Source organism: Paramacrobiotus metropolitanus, unplaced genomic scaffold (genome assembly GCF_019649055.1).
Source record: "Paramacrobiotus metropolitanus isolate TYO unplaced genomic scaffold, Prichtersi_v1.0 Parri_scaffold0000072, whole genome shotgun sequence".
Classification (NCBI taxonomy): Eukaryota; Metazoa; Tardigrada; class Eutardigrada; order Parachela; family Macrobiotidae; genus Paramacrobiotus; species Paramacrobiotus metropolitanus.
The window spans coordinates 225,647-245,941 of record NW_026570292.1 but is presented as its reverse complement, the minus strand read 5'-3'; the positions used below and the strand labels follow the sequence as shown (position 1 = coordinate 245,941).

The following is a 20,295-nucleotide window of genomic DNA, read 5'->3' as shown; positions in this document are numbered from 1 at the left end:
GAACACAATGGTTAAAGTCGCAATTCAACAATGATACTAAAAAAGTACCAGAAAAATATTATTACGGGAGGATTATCAAATAGTAATAATCTCGATTGTTTAGCGTTCACTTATGGAGAGTAACATTTCGAAAGCTGTGAAGGTCAAGCACACAAAGAGAGCAATTAACAGGTTGTTCACCTCCATGGCCATTGCCGCTGCTGATGACTTCTTGAGCTATCAGCGCCGTCGATATCAGGAAAGTGCACGCCTGCATAATCAAAATTTTTATATGTTTTTGGGGAATGCTCGAAGTAAATATGTTCTTACTGCAGCCAGTAATCCTCTGGAATAAAATATCAAGTTGGCACCCGTAAAACATGGAATATGTCGCCGTGTCTCTTTTTCCAAGGAATCTAGGGCTATAACCAAGGACTGTCCCTTAAACCAGAAAAGAAAACTTTCATTTTTAAAAAGCAGAAAATAACACTCTACGCGGTTTCTGCTGTTGCCGTGATTAAAACAACCATACCGTCTGCCCGCCGCTACTGGTTCTTGCTGCTTCCATTCGGAGTTGATACACCTTCAGCGGAAATTCCTCGGCCTGCCAAAAACTGCATGGTAGTGTATTTTATGAAATTACATAATAAAAATGACCTTTTCGTAGACTTTCACAAGAGGAATCGCAAACATCACCGCATAACCGAAATATATAATCACGCTGCCGTAATCCAGCAACCGATTTGATATCAGTTTCGGCGGATCAGCAAAGTTTGCTGCTATAAAAGAGGATGCAATCGCCATGTTGAATGCGAAAGCTCCCAAGAGTATCCAACTATACGCGCGATTCAACGTGTCCGTACATTTCACCAATTTCAGATGAAAACGTCTCAGTTCCTGTGCGTGCGTTACTAGATCTTTGTGATTGTCGCCAGCCAGGTTATCCCGAATTCTTTGCAGCTTTCTCAAAAATTCCGAGCAAGCTTCCCACATGACCACCGCATTCATTCCAATAGAGATGAAAACTTGTTGTAAAAGATAGTGTGGTACTATACAGAAAACCAGCCAAACGATAATCGCCTGCTTTGTCGTCACTTTAATCGGTATCAGGGCCGAAAGCGCCCTGAAAGTTCGGATCGGTCCAGACTGGATACGCATCGATGTATCCGTACCACTCCAGAAATTCCCAGAACGTTAACACCGCCAGTGATGTCAGTGATAATAAGCCGCTGAGCCTTTTCCAAGAATGTTGCTTCCTTCCGTGGATACCGCCCAGTTCGGCAACGCCTTGCAGCTGCAGTTGAATGTCGTACCAGTGGCTATTCCGAGACAAAAGACGGTGAGGAGGACGACTGGCTGCAGAGGCACCATACCGTATGACACCATGGACAAGGAGTGGAAAAGGGGATTTTGATGTTCATGGTCAGGGTCTTCCAGTGTAAACAGGATTAAGTTGATTAAGCTCACGCTGGCTCGCACTGCACCGCCTGCGATCAGACAGAATGGCACCAGAGAAAGACACTGCTGGAGAGCCGATAAGTGGAGGCATTGCGATAGATGAGGAAATACGTTAATTAATGGAACGAATCCTAGTGAGGATAGGATTTTTTCTGATGTTCCAATTATAAAACCTTTCCCGGGCATTTTTTATAGCGCAAAAATAACCAAAAACTTTGAGCCGCATTTACGGCGCTCAAGTTAGGAATTACCGGCTCATTTTTGGATCGATTTGTTGGTTTAATCCATCTGTATCAATCCGTGATGCTGACGGTTGGGAAGCTGAGGTGAAATCCTTATTGTATTTCATTTTGTGGAACCTGTCTGTTTCATTCCGCTGTGTTGGCGAAGCTCATGAATGGTAGAGTGCTACACTGGACTGTTTACAGAACTCGCATTAAAGTGCAATATAATGTAATTATCGTGTACGGCATACTGTATGCCTTGTACAGCGTTGTATACTGTACGATGTTGTATCTATATTATTGACTGCTTGGCAAACTAGGTAGCAGTCTTTCAGCTGTACGGCCTGGATGAACAGTAGCATATCAACTCTCTTTGCAACGTCACCTTTACAGGATAACATGTACCTGTACAATATGAAACGTATCATCCGCAGCTGGTTGCTTTGGAGTGATTTGCTGTTCTAGGGAATTAAATAAACTGTATCTACGCCATCACATCTATGCAACCAACACAAATGCCTTTAAGGGATTTGGCCCGGTACGTAGCACCAAATTCGTGTACATCCACAGGAACTTTCGCTGTCGCGCACTCCCAAACACTTTTTTGGACTGCTTTATGATATTTTGTAGGCAAAAGAATTGTATAAGTAGTTGTGAAATCCGTTTGCGCGCGCAACATCCGGTTGCGAGTTATGAGTATAACAAAATTCTAAAAAGCTTAAATGCATTTCGATGCACCAAAAGTCTCATTATGGACCGATCTCCTTCAAATTTTGCACGTAAATGCGCATAATTATGAGGATCGTACTTACACCGATCCACCGTTCTAGCATGTTTTTCAAATTTCAAAATGAGTTTTAAAAATTTTAAAATTCATTATGGACCGACCGATCCCTTTAAATTCTTTAAAACGGATTACACGCCTATGTATGTAAATCATTTGGCTACACAATGTCAAAAAGCAACAAAAAACGTGTTTGGAAGTGCGCGAAAGCGAATATTCCCGTCAATGTACACGAATTTAGCGCTATGTACCGGGCCAAATCCCTTAATTCTAGCCCGAACTTATAAAACTCTCGGCATAACAGAAACTTGCAGGGACAAGTACCGGATAGATGCGCTAATAGACATACCCTAGTACTTACATATTTACATACTAGTATGCTCTCGTATTTACCGTATGCTCTAGTCGTATCTAGTATGCTCTAGTAAGCTCTAGTATTTACATCATTACCGTATCTGTTTACATACCGTATGTACATACCCATACATTTTATACATATCATACGTATGGCGCACATATTATACGTATAGTCGTATACCCGCATTTTTCTCAAATGCTAGTTTGAGAAACACTTAAACAAGCTCATCAAAGTTAATATCGTGAACTTAATGAAACGGTTTTTTCACAGTAACTCACTTTGTCATCGCCTCTGAACATATAACTATATTTTCAGTAAAATTAATATACTTTCACTCTGTGATCAAGCTTTATTACTTAACTGCAAACCAAAATCTATTGTTCACCAATCTGTTTTTGTTTTTATGTTTATGTTTTTTTTATGAAATCAATCTGAGAGTTCTTAATAGAATATTAAGCAATCAGTACTGATAATACACTTAGTAGCTAACACAGATACAACGGTACATTCATCGCGCATTATTTAATACTGTGTTCTTGTACTGTACTATGGAAAAAGTACAAGTTATGCAACAATGTGTCACTGCTATCTAAGCGCGATAAGCACGTAAAGTCTCCTTTAATTTTCAACGTTGAGTTTCCTTCAGATAAGACTTGATGCCTTTTATCAGACAAGAAAACGCTTTCCTTATTAGCATTTTGTCAGCACTCATAAGCACTTCTTGTAATAAGGTAATTATTACAGTATTCGCTCGTTTATCGACCATAATATCATCATGGAGAACGAAGCTGTAGCCGTGGGAATTCATTTCGGAACAACAACCAGCTGCACTGCGGTGTATAAAGACGGGCAAACTCAGGCAATTCAGAACGAGCAGGGTAATCGCACCACTCCATGTGTAATCTGTTACCAAGATGGAGAGGTTGCTGTTGGAGAAGCCGCGATGTACCAACGGATGTTCTGTCCGCAAAGTACTGTACATGACTGCAGACGGTTGCTCGCCAAAAGATTCAGTGATCCAGAACTTCATGCCGACGGTGATCGGTGGAAGTTCGAAATGATCGAAAAAAATGGCAAGGTTCACGCACTCATACTTGACGGCGACAAAGAGCTCTCAGTTTCACCGGAAGAAATCGCGGCAGCAATGTTGCGAAGATTAAAAGAGACGGTCGAGGCGTATACTGGCGAGCCGGTCCTATCTCCTGTTTTAGCGGTGCCCGTTTACTTCACCGAACCCGAACGGGCAGCCATGAAAAATGCTGCTGTTATTGCCGGAATAAATTCGGTAGCAATAGTCGACGATTCAATTGCCGCTGCCATCTATCACGGGAGAGGTAGTAAATATGACAACGCAGAAAATCTCTTGGTTTTACACCTCGGTGGGAAGACTTGTGTTATTACGGTCCTGAAAGTTGAGTCCGATGTAAAGTTTTCAACTGTGCAACGATAAGGGATTTACATCTAGGCGGCGCAACATTTGACGCGACCCTTGTAGAATTTTTGACGAAAGAGTACCAGGAGCAAACTGGAAACCATCCGAACGAAGAAGCGCAGATGCAATTACGGAAAGCGGCGGAAAAAGCAAAGAATGCGTTGAGTTTCGGCAAATCAACCAAAATTTTTGTGCCAAATTTCATGGACAAGGAGCCATACTCTCGAATTCTTAATAGAGAAGAATATGAGAGCATTTGTGAACCGTTGACGCAAGCGATTGAACAGCATATTAAAGACGTAATGCGGGATGCTGAGGTATCGGCGGAGGAGATTGAAAGCGTTATTTTAGTTGGTGGAGCAAGCCGCATACCGAAAATCAGAGCCATCATAGAAGAGATTTTCAATGGGAAACGAATCTTGCAAGATACATATCCGGACCAGTCAGTCGCATGTGGAGCGGCAATTTATGCCGCAAGCCAGCTAAAAAAACGTGAGATGCCGTCACCGCACAATACAAATGATCCTGTGTCTGAGCTGCGGCTATTCGATCTTAGAAGCCGACTGGTCGACTGGAGTTTACCGCTTTATCAAGGTAAGACAGTTACTTACTGCAATGTTGATATTACAATAACCGCGTACTTTTGCGGCTCTGGTGACTAGGTAAGACTCCGACAATTCAGCCAGGAAAAGATGTCTGTCAGATTTAATTCCTAAAATTTTTTGTCTCATAAACCCCGCACACTCAATTCGAGCCGGTCGAAACTCGAAAAGTAATATTAAAATTACTAACACTCCCTGACGCATAATCCGTTGCGATTATACAATATTCAGTCAAATCCAATAATGTGATGCAGGTGCAAAATTATACAACGCTGATCATGAAAACGGTATTGGTTTTTACAGATCCCAGCATTTCGAAAGGCATTTTGCAGACCCCTTCAAAAATGGAAGTCGTAAAACCAGTCTCCACCAACCAAGGAAAGGCATTTACACAAAAGAAAGCGATCGCATTAACGCTGGGTGCCACTTGCTACCGTGTTGGTTGCTTGGATAACGGCATATGTATTCAACTGCACAATGCAACCGGAGAAAATGAAACGCCAGCTTACTATGCAAATACTGGAGAAGAATGTTTGTACGGTAACGATGCTCGAAACTATGCTGGTATGGATGTGGAAGGCGTTACTGCCGGAGTAATGGAGAAATTCTACGACACTCCGCCTTTTGCCGTAGAGACACCGCAAGAGGTTCTACGCGATACAATAAGGATGCTGCTGCAGGACACAGTACTGGAACGACAACATAGAAGTAGTGGCCGCAGTGGTCGCAGTGGCAGACGGTTATCTGCAAAATAACCAAGCTGCTGTCGAAGAAGTTGTTCGAGCGGCTGTAGAAGGACAATCGTCGGTGCCGCCACCTGTATGGTGTTGTCCAAAATCAACAGCAGCCTTGCTCGGGTATGCATTAGGGCGGGAAGCATGTGAGGATGGTGTCTATGTTGTTGTGGTATCCGGGTCATACCTTACCGAGGTTGCGGTATTCGAAATTCGAAGCGAGTGCGTTCGAGTGTTGGAAGAGACAAAAACCAGTAGATTCGGTGGACGGGACTTTGATGATGCGTTGGTGGAATATTGCTGTCAAGAGTTTCAACGGGAAACCGGCATCGATATTCGAGAGAAGTGGAGTGCCATGCACCGACTGCGCGTAGAGTGTGAGACGGCGAAACGGAAACTGTCAACAGCGCAGATGGCGGTTATTCAATTGGTTGTCGAGGAACGACAACTGAAAGTTCAGGTGAAGCGAGAAGATTTGGATCGAATGATGACTGTTCCTGTGCATGTATTTACGGTCTGGTTGCGTTCTCGGATAAGCCTGTATCGTGATAAAATCACAGCGGTAGGCATTGCTGGCGGCGCCTCAAAAATTCCTGCTCTGTACTCTGCCATTCAGTCAGTTTTCGATCCACGGAATATCAAGCCGGCATTTAAAGCTGTGCAGCTGTTATGGGTGCCAGCGGGTTAACTGCAGCGTTGTCGGACAAGACTTTGTTCCACCAAATAATTAAACAGGCACCTTATAACTTGACTGCTGTCCGAAAAGCAATGTTCGCTGCAAAGCCCATTACTGACTGCGAGGAAATATTAACTCTGTTATCAGTTACCGTTCGGAAAAACGGTACTGGTATTTCGCAATGGATGGATACAACTTTTAATCACGATGGAAACTTGTTCACTGGCAACACGGCGAAGAAATCATCAAAAGCGATAGTATCGTCCGAAAAATCACCAAAAACCGAGGCCAAGGTGTTTGACCTCAAAACAAAAAGACCAGCTCCCAAATTGCCGGTTAGACAATCTACGAACACCGCCACAACTGATAGTTTGCCGAAAGCGTCTTTCCCATCCGACGCTGACAACTATTCGGCAATAGTTGTCGAAAGCATCGTGTGAAAAAAGCGGGAGGTGGAAATATTACGCTATCCAGCGATGATTAGAGTTTCTATTCCGCAGTCAAGAAGCGATCAGCTTGTATTTTCAGTGCGGCCGGCAGATGGGCAAATTTCTCCCATTGAGCTGCTTTACGAACTGTTTGGGCTTCTAACTACGACGGTAGTAGATAAAAGCGTACTGAAATTCCGCATGAAGTCGGACCCGCGAGGAACTGTAGTAGTCAGTAAGAAAACCCATTTCCAGGTTTCGTTTCTTTTTAAATCAGAGCGGGAATGCGAAGAAGTGAATCATCTTATTAAGGTTGCCAATTCTCGAAAGGGAACTGGTTGTGTATTGCAGTAATAAAAAGTGCATGAGTAAATGATTACGCTTTTTGGTTGGGCTTAAGAATTACCCATGCGGCATCCGTCAATACAGCCAGAAAGCATTGTTGATTGCGAGGTTAATAGATTGTGCTGTTGTGTTGCGCAGCATGGTGCGATTTATTCATCTTTTTAGTTCCAATAACTTTTTGTAAACGAACAATTACGGTTAAAGGAATCCTCTATTTATCCTAATGTGAATGTTTGTACCATTTTTAATACAGTTTAACATCTTGTGATAAGGACGCCCATCTTTCTAGTCACAGCTGCCAATAGCGCGACGATTTGGTACATCAGATAATTTAGAGCGCATCAAACCAGCGTCTCCATCGGTCAATTTGAGTAAGCCACATCCTTTGTAACCCTGTCAGTTTCTAATTTTTGTTCAATTTCTTCTCGGTTGCTTCTGGTATCGGGTAGTATTTTCAGTGAATAAGACATGAAATGATTTGCTAATATTTCTGTCGAGCTATTTCCTCTTTCAACGCTGCCTAGTCGTGACACGCATCCAAGTACAGTACGCGTAGTGTTTTTTTACCTTATCATACGAGTATAGAAGGTTCCAACAGGATGGCAGTGACAGCCCGTAACTGAAACCCAACTCATCTCGAAATCATTAATAATTTAATATGTGGCCAGTGACAAATTTCAAGTACACAGACAGAGTCAGGTAACGCCGGAGTGATTATTATTGCTATTCTTCTCGAAATTTGCTCAGTAGGTAAATAAACAAGGAGCTTTATCAGAGTCTGACTGACCGCATCGACTTATACGATCGCTCAACAGCTAAAGGATGTTCAGACTGATTCAGCGACATTTGCCGGTTACATAAAAAAGTCGAGCACAGCGTCTTTAACTTTTTGGGAAAAGGTCTTGGGGCGTATGATCAAACCAAGAGAATTTTGGAATTCTGTCAAGTCATTCGTTGAATAGTGTTGAATATATAAGAACAATATATGGTTTGCCGGGATACGTCGCTCCCATGGATCCAGAGTTCCCATGTCAAGATACGATAGATTTTTTTCCTCAAAGGGACCATAAGATTTAATATCGGTTGGGAGGAATGTTACTTTAGAGTCTGAAGAATGAACCTGGATGAAAAAAGATGCGGCGTCATGAGAGACACCAACAATAAGTTCAGCGCGATGAAGCTGACAAAAACAGGTTCTGGTGGCGTCCATTTTGTTGATCAATGTGTGGTGAATTTTAACATCTTGTCGGCAAATGATTTTTATATCTGGATGTGCAGCGGAATCTTTGCTCACAAGTAGCACAGGAGGACAACGATTATGATCAGATTCTACCGCGGTCTTTGGTTTTAGGGCAGCGATCTGTGTTACTCCATTGTTTGGGCTCGGAATTCCGCGGTAGGAGCTCTGGAAGTTATTATGATTTCCCTCTTTTGTGCCCTTTGATTCGGTGTACATTTCTCCTACATTCGCTGAAGCGGAAGGAAAACTGGATGTGAAACCGCTGGAGTCTGTTTTGAGTACAACCACGGAATCAGCTGGACGCACACCGTCTTTTCCGCAGTATATCCTGAGTGATTCTACTTTTATTAAGCCGAATTCCAGGTCCCTCACTGTGACATCGTTATTTGCCAGACTAGTCGCTAGTAAACAAGCACCTTTGCTGACCACTCATGTGAAGAAGCGGTGGTCGATATTATGGATTGCTTTGGGAACACTTTTCCTAGTTCTTGCTGCAGTATTGGAGTCTTCAGTGCGCCCCCGGCTAAAATAACCCTGGTTGCTTCCGCATCGGAACGGAATCCGGCATATTGTTGTATCCATTTGATGAAACTTTGGAGTTTAGACTGAATTCTGGCCTCTATGGCATCTCTTCTCACTTCCACCAGGAGCTTATGATTCGCCACAAACCCCGGAAGTTCCAACAAAGCGACCTTGGCTGATGATAGCCTAACCTTGACCTTTTCGCATTCCGTCCAGAGCCGATTCAGTGCGCCTTCGTGTTTTTCTGGGCTAATACCGGTTATTCGCTCGAATTCCTCGCAACAGTATTCAAATGTAGTCTGGACCAAATCATCTCCGCCAAATTGATATGCGCGAAAATCTCCAACTGGTCGAGCATCACCGTTCTCCTGCAGCATGTACTTAGCGATTTCCGTAGTGTGTGCGCCAATAACGACGACGCAATATTTTCCCGCGTAGCATTTGTCAGTGTTCGTCATGTACCAAGCAAGAGCGGCAGTAGATTTCGGTACCACAGCAAATGTGGACGGTTTATACACGTTCTGTAAAGCCTGGCATGACTTCTCTCGGATTTTGTTGCGACTTCGTTGAAGAAAGTAAAATGATGCTGCAATGATTACCGTATTAATTTGATTTCCGGAAATTGCTGACTCTTTAAGAACTTCCGTGAAACTCTCTTCCAATGCGGATTCCGGAGTTAGAATACCTGCATCACTGGAGCCCTCACGGATTAACTTTAGTGGCTCGGCAATACTGTCAAATGGCTGAATATGGGAGTATCTCTGTGCATCCTCTCCGTATAATTTTTCCGCATCGCTGACAGCAAAATATGCCGGGGTATCGTACCCTCCCTGTAGGTTTTGAATCAGTTCCGGTAGTGGGGATTGTGTGTAGTGGGCGAGTCGATAGCAGCTGGACCCCAGTTGCACACCTAATGTTTCCTCTCTATTTGCGGCAGCCATATTTCTCCTTTGTAAAAGAATTTCGCAAAAACTTCGCAATAGTGTCGTAACAAAATGGGCGCAACTCGAAATCTTTACGGGATAACAAAAACTTTGGAAACGCAAACCAACAGTAGTGGTTTGAAACACTTTTTATATGGAGATTAATCCTGCTTCGATTGTTGTATTTACTGTAATATGGTCATGCGTTTGGTTAGCAGGTTAAAACGGCTGTTTACTATCGCAAATGCGCCGTTCTTATGTTGATTCGGGCCACACGCTGCAGCTCGATACCATAATCTTATCTGCTTATTTTCCGGTCTTTTGGTTGTACACTGTCTTTGGTTGTACACACAATCTGGTGAATTTAAATGGCCAACTTGCACGGAAGTGATGGTACTCGTATACGCTCCTACACTCGTATTACTGTTGCTACCTATCGCTGTCGAAATACTACAGAGCAGGAGAATAGGTGTTCCTACTGCAAATTAAAATATATTTCAGTAAAAATTGCCCTTTGAAAGGGGCAATCGCAAGTCCCGCAGCATAAAAATTTCTTATGACCATGAAAATTAAGTTAAGTGTGTCACTGTATATGAACACTGAACAGGCAGCACAAACAGACTGTACGCAATATTAAGAAAGTTTCAGAAGCACTGAACGGAACTGGCGGTACGCTTCCTGCTGCTTTAGGATAATGGTGGTTCGGTTAGCGTGTTCGTTGTCTTGAATCCATTCGGTAAATTCTTTCAGGTTCTGGGTAGCCTGTTTATAATCCTGGTCCGATAATTTATGCCGATTCTTGGCCAGTATTTCTTCGATAGACTGTCGATATTCTTTCAGTCGAGCTATTAGCACTTTTCGCTCTTCTTGGAGTTTGTCGTCGGAGGTGCCTTCTGAAAGTAATCCGGCAATTCTGTGGATCTCCGCTGTGGACAGATTGTACTTATCGTTATCCAGTTCGATCTCCACTTTACTACCGGTATTCTGATCGATAGCGGACACGTTTAGAATGCCATTGGGGCCGATTTCAAATGTGACGACGATATTCGCGTTTCCTCGCTTACCGGACTCAATACCAAAGAGTTGCGTGGTGCCGAGTAGGCGGTTCTCCTTAGCAATTTCCGATTCGCCTTCGTGCACACTGATCTGCACCGATGTCTGTCCGTCTTCCGGAGTTGTAAAATAATCGCTGTGTTGTGCCGGTAAACGTGTGTTTTTCGGAAAGAAAACGGTCATAGCTGCAAGATAAGTAAATTTTTACCGAAACAAATAAAGGGAGGGGACTCTTATAAGTTATAACTGCTGTCGTCACCCATCCGAAGTATGGTAGAAATACTGCAGCTTATCGTTAGCATAATGTTTATGCACCGGAATAATTAGTCTTGCTGTACAAACTACAGCCCTAAAATCTTCTGTTTTTTGTTTTTTCCCATCAGTAAGTATCTGATAACAAATTGTATGGTTACTACAGAAAGTTCTATCTCCACAGTTAATGTTAGGCTAAGGCTATTTAGCCCCAGTACTGTCTAATGGGGGCGGAACAGCTAGTTGGCTATTTTGCCCAGTCTGGGGTTGGATAACCTATTGGCTATTTTACCCCAGTTCTCCGTATGAGCAGCCAGACGGCTATTCAGCCCCGGTCTGGGGGTGGATATCCTTTCGGCTATTTTGCCCCATATCAGTCCGGCTGATTGGTTGCCAAAAACAAGATGCCTTAAAGTGTGTTGGCTAGAGGTGAAAGTGTTCACACAAAGAACTCATTCTAGGTAACGCAATCTTTAATTGCAAAATTTAAGTTTTTGCTGAAAGCTCATAGAGAAGGTGAAACTCTAGAAATTTCCGCATAGTCACCATATTTTGCGAAATTTTGTGGAAATCGTCTATATCCGGCATCTTCGCTGTATTGCTGACGATCTGGAATATATTCGCTACATTGCTGCGAGGGTGTCATCCAGATGGTGCTCCTGTCTTTTGCTGTCGGAGAGGCCCTGAATGCTTGCATCGACATATCGTCCGTCGAAAGTTTCCACTGTGATGTATCCTGGAAAAGTGACGACAGGGGTTGCTTTTGGTTACTCTACCTGGACTCCATGGGAGCTGCATCATTGTCTTTAATTATTGTTGGCTTAAAGAGAATGCTTCAGCGGCGCTTGATTTGCTAAGGAATGCTAATAGTTTGGTGGCGTTTTGTGCGGCCTTAAGACTAACGGCAAAATTAACAATATTAGCGCTCACCATTTAAGAATTTTGAGATTTTCAACGGACAAGAACCTGTGACTAAAAAACTGAGATAAGGATAACCGTTGTGACTGGCCTATTTTTCGGTGATTACGATTCTTGCCGTCTGTGCACGCACCCACAATCTCGACAATATCGCGAATCAAAATATCTACTCTTGAGTAGATATTTCAGCTAAATCTCGAAAATCCACATCCAACTCAACACAAGCGCAACATCAGCTGCTACAATTATCGGCACGTCTCACGATAAGCTGCCACATGAAAATGCATGAACCATGAATTATGTGTAGCTATTGGAAATTTTTTTCATGTGTCAGAGATTATGGTTTTGGTTATAATCTCGCAGATATACAGCCGTGTTTGATGGTGAGCGCTACTACTAATTTTAGGCCATGGCTATTTTGCGGCACACTGCGCCGGAATATCCAGTTGGCTATTTTGCCGCACTATGGTGGGCGAAATAGCTTATTGGCTATTTTACCGCACACTGCATGAAAACAGCTCGTTAGATATTTTGCCGTACTATGGACGGGAATTGGATAATTATAATAAGGGGCACTCGGTAATAAGGGGCATCTCTGCCAATACATTCCCTTAAACTGCCGCACCAGTTATCGGTTCCCACGGTATCAGATTGCCCGCACTGACAACCAGTGCGGGTAATTTTTTTGGATTCGCTATCTCTTAAAGAATGTGTAACGAGCGTGCAAATTACGCTACGAGTTTGGATATTCAAGCAAGTAAAAAGTATTTTAGGTTGTACCGCAAGTTACATTAGCATACAATAGACGAGACAAGAGCCATTGTCGCCTTCCCTCAGGTGAACCTACGATCAAAAGTCGATTCCATTAGACTGGAAAGTAATGTTGGTGTTATTTGAAATTTGGGCAAAGGTGAGAAATAATTTTTTTATATATCGAGATTTTATCAAAATAATTTTGTCCGCCATAACGAACTAACACCAGACAGATATTAGTCATTCATTGCGACATTTGCGTAATGCGCATCTGTAACCGTCCAAAACGACCGGCGGTCGTTTTGGACGGTTACATGTCTGTAGCCAGCTGATACTTTAGTCAGACCGCACTTGAACAAACGGACGGAACACCCTTCGGACACGCATGGACAGCAACCTGAAGAAGAGCAAGCATCACAAACGCCCACTTGGTAAACCGGGCGTCCCGGTGGACACTGCGGACCAAGCCGAGCCGGTGAACCACCCGCAATCCGGAGAACGAATAGCGGAAACCGCAGTGGGTGGATCGTAACCCCACACGGCTGCCAGATCACCCGGCCCGGATGGAGCGGACCAGCTTACATCAACGATCACTCGGCAGAGTTCAACCGAGAGCTCAGTCGACCGTTTGACGGGCGAGTCGACCATACCGTCGCCGGTCGACACTGTTTGATCCGGATTTGTTCCACTGTCTCTGGTAGACGGAATCGACCCCAAAGGCGGTCAGTACTCGACCCGAACGAGCCGGTATTTCAGTCGCCGGTAGGACAGCAGTTCCAGAAACTTAGCGGGCCGCCGGACCAGGTCACCGATGGCACGATAGACGGGCAATCGTTCCATCTGGGAGTCCAGCTATCGGCTCACCGGCCGCCCAGAACAAGATCGACCGCATGAAGGCAAGCTGGGCGGAAAAGGATGCGACTATCAACACCCTGAAAACGGAGAATGCGGACATGGCAGAAATTACCAACCGACTCCAAAAACGGGTGGACACTTTTGCGAACCTGGGGGTCTACCTTAGGCAGGAATTCAGCAAAAGAACCGAAGCGTTAGAGACGCTACAGAGACAGCTTCGGACGGAAACGAAAGAAGGGACGCGTACAAAGAAAAGATAAAAAAACCTCTGGTCGAGTCAACCGAGTTCATCGCACTGACCGTCAAAGCCGAGGCAGGGCTCCGACTTAGTGGGGTTGCTTTCCATGCTGAACTAAGCTTGTGTGCAATACGGCCTGCTGATACATCCAGCCGATCGGCTGTCCAGATTTCATCCTTCAGTATTGCATCATGCCGGGCAGCTGTCCCGGCGAGAATCGCCGGGGCGCCTAAGCGCCCTTGTCGACGGGATGACCAGGTCGATGCCGACTGAGACCAACGACACGACCGGAAAGAGAAACTGAGAGGCCGGGCCGATGTCGATCGGATTTGACACAACGTTAGCAAATCGAGTAATCAAATCGGCAAATGGAATATCCGTGGTGGTTGTTTTGGGGATCCTAGCGGAAACCATCAGAGAATGCCCCCAATGCGCTAGCTGCTGCCGTCTTCGACTCAGCATCCGCCGCCAATGGTACAGCCAGGATGCATTGGTGCTCCTCTTTATAAGCAACAGCAGCCTGGGAAATTAAGCGCTCCTGTATATAGGACGACAGCGATAGCGGCGTCGGCGTTCCAGCCAGTCCAGATGGTATATCTGCAGCAGCCGGATGACCAGCAGCCGTCGATGTACCGGTTCGGACCAATATGTGCTCCGGTGCAGCAAGGACAGTTGAGCGGCCAGATGGAGTCTGTCCAGATGCGCAGACAGACATTCGGCAGCCGGGGCATGGTCACAAAATACCTGAACGTTCAGTAACTGTAGGTGGCTTACTCGACCGACGACCTCTACAAACCACTGGAAATAAATGGCGCGGGATGGACAAAGACGATCCGGGCGGCATGCTTGCGCCTATGCAGCGATTCTTAGCGCCGGGTGGCTGGGGTGCCCCTGTGCAGCTTAAACAAGTGCCTGTTGATAAGGTCATATCCGTGCGGCGGGTGACAGCCCCGAGTGACAGGATGGCGACCGAGCGGCTTGACCAGACGAAAATATGGATTTCCTCTAATGATAACGAATGACGGATTCGACCAAAGGCAGAACGAGACAATCAAACCGCCAGGCAGACTGCAAACGTTCGCAGACAATATGGAAAGCGAGTTCCTTGGGACAAGTTTACCAGACTGCCGGGATGGAGAAACTGACCACGCGGTAAGTTGCCGACATGAGATCCCGTGGTGACGACTGACTGAACTCCATCGGAACCAACCGCCGGTACGGTCGGTATACGGCGCAAGCCGTAATGGGCCCAACTCGCTTCAAACGGTTAGCATCGGCTGCTGCAGAGGTCGCGTTGGATATCACGGGTGAGCAGCATACTTATTCGACCGAACTAAGATTCCCGACCGCTCTAATTTGGACGTTGCAGCCCTGTTGCTGGTTTGCGCCCTAGCTTGCAAAGCGGCGAACGGCGAAGGTAGACCAACGGCGAGACCCGTGATCAACATTGACGATGACCATGCTACCGATTGAAGAAACTCGCCCGGCTGGGCCGTTCCCGGCTGGGCCGTTCCCGGCTGGGCCGTTCCCGGCTGGGCCGTTCCCGGCTGGGCCGTTCCCGGCTGGGCCGTTCCCGGCTGGGCCGTTCCCGGCTGGGCCGTTCCCGGCTGGGCCGTTCCGGCTGGGCCGTTCCCGGCTGGGCCGTTCCCGGCTGGGCCGTTCCCGGCTGGGCCGTTCCGGCTGGGCCGTTCCCGGCTGGGCCGTTCCCGGCTGGGCCGTTCCCGGCTGGGCCGTTCCCGGCTGGGCCGTTCCCGGCTGGGCCGTTCCCGGCTGGGCCGTTCCCGGCTGGGCCGTTCCCGGCTGGGCCGTTCCCGGCTGGGCCGTTCCCGGCTGGGCCGTTCCCGGCTGGGCTGGGCCGTTCCCGGCTGGGCCGTTCCCGGCTGGGCCGTTCCCGGCTGGGCCGTTCCCGGCTGGGCCGTTCCCGGCTGGGCCGTTCCCGGCTGGGCCGTTCCCGGCTGGGCCGTTCCCGGCTGGGCCGTTCCCGGCTGGGCCGTTCCCGGCTGGGCCGTTCCCGGCTGGGCCGTTCCCGGTGCGGTTCCGAGGGGTCGTCCTCCGGTCTGGAGCTCACAGATCAGGTGGGTACACGCCTCAAGAGGTTCGGCTGTCCATTTTTCTGGTAGGTCGACTTCGCTGTCCGTATTTCCTACGGACCATACTTCCGGTGCACTGTCGAAGGATGTTTCTGACGCTGACCTAGGATACATCATATTTGTGGTGCGACGTCTCGCTTTCCCACGTGGTCGGTTGGCCTTAGGATTAGTTAAGGCTCCGAACTTGATTAAGGCTCCAAACTCGACTTTGTCGCCGGTTGGACTACTGTCGCTCTGGTCTCACTTCTTGAACTAGATGGTCCAGGCGTGACTTCTACACGTCCAGGCATGACCGCACTTTTTGGGTCATGTGGCTTAGTCAGCGGTTGGGTGATAAACCAGGATCCACCGGCGGGCCGTTGGGCGGCCGGTTTGGGATCCATTGCGGTTAGGGACTTTACAAGAGGGTTAGGTATATCCGGCAGTTTTGGTTCCGATATTAGGTCAGGTAGGTTGCCGTTACTCCCTCACTTTAGGCGTTTCCCGCAGTTGGCTGGCCCGGTTAGAGCCGCCGCGGTTGCTGTTTGGCTTTGACTGCTGATCGGTCAATGGCGGAAAGGCGGTTCTTTCGTTGGCGGTTGTTTGTAATCCCCGCGCTCCATACCGTTTTGCGCCGCTTTGTCGATTTCCGCCACCGTTCCCATTTCCTGAGCTGGTGGACTGCCTTCGGCTACCATTCCACCCGTTGCCACGTTGTGGTCGGGGTTGTTTGGGTGGCACCAAGCCAAAGCGGTTGGAATTTACTGCCCCTGTCGGGAATCCCTTCTGGTATCGACTCTGCCAATCAAGGTACCATATCCGATTAGGATTGTCCATGTAATCTCTATTGGCGTGGCCGCATCCTTTAGTTTTGTGGTTTCCCCAGAGACAATAGTTGCAGATTATGGTTTCGTCTCTGGTCCACCGTTCGAACATGCGCTCGATCCGATCGATATACATGTCCTCTTGTTTGCGGGCCTCTTTGGAGTTTGGTGCTTGGTGTTGGCTTTGCGCTGCCTCGTTGGCCACGTCGTAAAAAGCCGCTATTGCCGCCGCCGCATTCCGCCTTCCCGTCGTATTCGGGTTTACCTGCTGTAAACTGCCGAATATAGTTGCGAAATTCTGTCGGAGACTTCGGCAGCCGGATGTTCAGGGCACGGCGAAATTCATGCTCAGTCGTATTGGCCTTCAGGAAATGAAAAGTCATGGTGTCGTCTAAGTTGGCGCGTGCCTGGAGAGGTAGGATTGCGTCATAGTATTGGTCTGGCGTCTCGGTTGGGCACATTCTAGCCCGGCTGTGGTTGGGCTTGGCCCGTTGGGGCTGCCGCTAGGATAGGAGGACCAATTAGGCTGGGTTGGCCTATGAATGACAGTTGCACCGATCTGTGCTTCCTTCTGTTGAACCGTTTGGTCCAATAGTCCTCCTTGTTGGGTCACCTGGACGAGAGTTTGATGATTCTCATACAGCAGGTGAAATCCGTTGCGCAGGCGGTTAATCTCGTCCTGCAGCTTGGACATGTCGTTGATAAGACGATCGTTTTCTGTCTGAAGGCGGTCCGCCTTAGAGTCAGTTTCGTGGATGATGATTCGACTTGCGGCCAGCCGAGCAAACAGTTTGTTTGTCTGTTGAGGGTTTATACCGGGCCCGCATTTTATCGCATTTTCTAATTATTTTGTAAATGAGTTGCCGCGACTTCAAAACAATCGTATGCAATTTATTGCCATCTCTTGCATCTGACCTTGGAGTTTATTATACAACATTCTCAACGGGAACATTGCGAAAGAGATGGCTACGAGCAGTTCATGATATTTTACCGGCGCACTCCCGTTTGGATTTCTATCCGATATCCCTGGTGAAGTTAACAACTGAATTTTTGCACATGACATACCAAAAAATCCAGGACTGGCCACGGCAATGTACCAACCTATAAAATTTTTTCCGTTACCTTCGAAAGTGTTATGGGGCTAAATAGCCGGAAGGCTACTGTGACGCCCACAATGGGGCCAAATAGCCAAGGACTATGAAACCCCAGTATGGGGCTAAATAGCTAACTAGCTATTCGACGGGCCCCACTGGGGCAAAATAGCCCAGTAGCTATTTTCCCCCCACACACTGGGGCAAAATAGCCACTCCGTTAATGTTACTGTTGATTCGTTCCTTGGAAATCTAACTGCATTTAACCTCCGTCTTACCTCCTCCTAGCGTTTCAATACCCAGAGAAAATGGGGTTACATCCACAAGGGTCAGTGCTTTGGCGTTTCCGGAAGGGTCGCCTGACAAACTGGCAGCGAAGACGGCTGCACCACACGCAACCGACTCATCCGGATGAATGTGTTGTAAAATATTTCGTTCAGGGAAAAATTCCTGTACCAGCTTCTTCACTTTTACTATGCGACTGGATCCACCGATCAGAATAACATCCTGGATTTCCTCTGCTGACAAAGAAGTTTCGCGTAATGCATCTTTAACCGGCTGTAGCAACCGGGAAAACAGTGGTTTACAAATTTCTTCAAATTCTTCGCGCTTTAACGTCCGCATGAATGGCTCGTTCCCAACAAAATTGGGTATCATTATTTTAGCCGACGTATTAAAGCTCAGGCTCTTTTTTGCTGTTTCACAAGCTTCCCTCAACCGGGTCACGGCTTCTTTGTTCAGGTTGAGTTTCTTGTCGGTAGTAACCTCTTCAGCTAAGGCGTTGGCTAACATGTTATCAAAATCTTTTCCTCCTAAATGCGGGTCACCATGAGTACCCAGAACAAAGAATTTCATCCCCGGTTCAACGGATAAGATAGACACATCCAGTGTACCTCCACCCAGGTCGAAAACCAGTATCTTCTGAGCGTTTTTATAGGCTTTGGTTGTACCATGGTAGATTGCGGCGGCTGTTGGTTCGTTAATCATTCGTAGAACATTTAATCCGGCGATCGTCGCGGCGTCCTTCGTTGCTTGCCGTTGTGCGTCGGTAAAGTAAGCTGGAACAGTTATCACCGCGTCGAATATCGGCTTCTCAAGGTAGGCTTCTCCGACATCCTTCATCTTCTGCAATACCATTCCGCTTACTTGCTCCGGGGTGACATACAACGAATGACCCTGATCGTGAATGAGAACATTCGGTTTTCCCTCTTTATCGACGACTTCGAACTGCCAGTTTTTTAGATCCTCCTGAACGATAGGATCGTCGTATCTCCTCCCAATCATTCGCTTCGCATCACATATTGTGTTCTCTGGGTAGTAAGCCCACTGATGGAGGGCGCCTTCCCCCACGACCTTTTCGCCATCGTGATAGCAGACAATACTGGGTGTTATGCGGTTGCCTTGGTCATTCTGAATTGCTTCCGCTCGCCCGTTTCGATACGCGGCTATACAGGTAAATGTTGTACCCAAATCGATACCGACGGCTAGTCGCTCGTGACGAGGCATGGCTAGCAACACGGAAAACCAAATACAAGGACGTGAGCAGCACTCTTAATAATTCATGAACACCATGTGGCAGTTTTGAGCATTTAATTGGGTACCACGTGACGCTGTGCTGCATACAGCTGCCAATGTCGGGCTTACGACAGCAGCGAAATGTACACGGTCTAATAGCGCAATCAACTGCTTTATCTGTTATCTCTGCTAATAATTGTGATGATTCGGAAAGACGAACAACTTTCTTGGCGTTGATCAAAGCGGCTGTTTATGCTGTTGCATACTCGTATACCAAATAATGCTTGGAGCATCATAGCATGATCATTTAAAAGAAGAACTACTGCTATTAAACAATCAGCAGTTCGCACTACTGATAACGGCAAATACTGCACGAGCTATGTGGTGATTTATTGCTCGGTTCTCCAAAGTCTAAGCTGATATGTCTGCGCAGTCACAATCCAGATACACGGCAAAAAGGGAAACATGTTTGTGTGCTGCATGAAAACTACAACGTGTGCCTTACTTCTGGGACGTGGACCCGTATTAAATTTTAAATTTTGAGTGTTATCTACGAAGCGATAATAAGCAGCAACTGTAGTGCGCTGGAAATCACGTGTACATGATTATGTTGCCCCCATGCAGATGAATGCTTAAGAGTGTTATCAGAAATGCGGATTTCCGCAGATCTGACATGTACCGGCGGTCCGGCGCTGTAATAATTATGTAGGCCGGAAATACAGCAAACGAAGGTTAGCAAACATTAATGCCGGCTAATCTAACAAGTTTACTTTTAGACGGCTTTTACTGTTTCGCATTTCGAAACGTTGGTTCGTGCTCTGTCTACAATGAAGTCTCTGGAAAGAAAAGCTATTGCTTTGCAATTAGGTGCAAGCTGTTACCGCGTTAGCTGTTTGAATAATGGCGCAGCAATGCAGCTGACAAACGGGTTTGGAGACACTGAAACCACCAGCCACTACGCCAAAGTAGGAAGCGAAAGTTTATACGGAAGTGACGCTCGCAGCTATGCAAGTATCCAGGCA

The 20,295-nt window shown here is 46.6% G+C and overlaps 3 protein-coding genes across 7 annotated transcripts; 1 reads left to right on the top strand and 2 right to left on the bottom strand.

Moving 5' to 3' along the window:
- Positions 1-75: 75 nt before the first annotated feature.
- On the bottom strand, positions 76-1,146 carry LOC129594950 (uncharacterized). Its single transcript, XM_055491813.1, has 4 exons — positions 892-1,146; positions 512-583; positions 310-420; positions 76-250 (listed from the first exon to the last, which is right to left on the bottom strand). The coding sequence occupies exons 1-4, from the start codon at positions 1,135-1,137 to the stop codon at positions 107-109; spliced, it is 573 nt and encodes a 190-aa protein (XP_055347788.1). The 5' UTR covers positions 1,138-1,146; the 3' UTR covers positions 76-106.
- A 2,378-nt stretch (positions 1,147-3,524) lies between these two features.
- Positions 3,525-7,039, top strand: LOC129594890 (uncharacterized). The gene is given in 3 exon segments (XM_055491749.1): positions 3,525-4,250; positions 4,253-4,829; positions 5,141-7,039. Coding segments are annotated over 3 exon segments (1,419 nt in total). The 5' UTR covers positions 3,525-3,860; the 3' UTR covers positions 5,593-7,039.
- Positions 7,040-10,232: 3,193 nt separating this feature from the next.
- On the bottom strand, positions 10,233-19,536 carry LOC129594878 (heat shock 70 kDa protein-like). 5 transcript variants are annotated; one of them, XM_055491736.1, is made up of 7 exons: positions 18,037-19,536; positions 17,733-17,768; positions 12,719-12,771; positions 11,557-11,746; positions 11,303-11,392; positions 10,770-10,943; positions 10,550-10,689 (listed from the first exon to the last, which is right to left on the bottom strand). In XM_055491736.1, the coding sequence occupies exons 1-7, from the start codon at positions 19,262-19,264 to the stop codon at positions 10,679-10,681; spliced, it is 1,782 nt and encodes a 593-aa protein (XP_055347711.1). In that variant the 5' UTR covers positions 19,265-19,536; the 3' UTR covers positions 10,550-10,678. The 5 variants fall into 5 exon arrangements, with proteins under 5 accessions (XP_055347707.1, XP_055347708.1, XP_055347709.1 ...); XM_055491732.1 differs by having other exon boundaries at positions 10,233-10,943; XM_055491733.1 differs by lacking the exon at positions 11,303-11,392 and having other exon boundaries at positions 10,233-10,943.
- Positions 19,537-20,295: the final 759 nt, after the last annotated feature.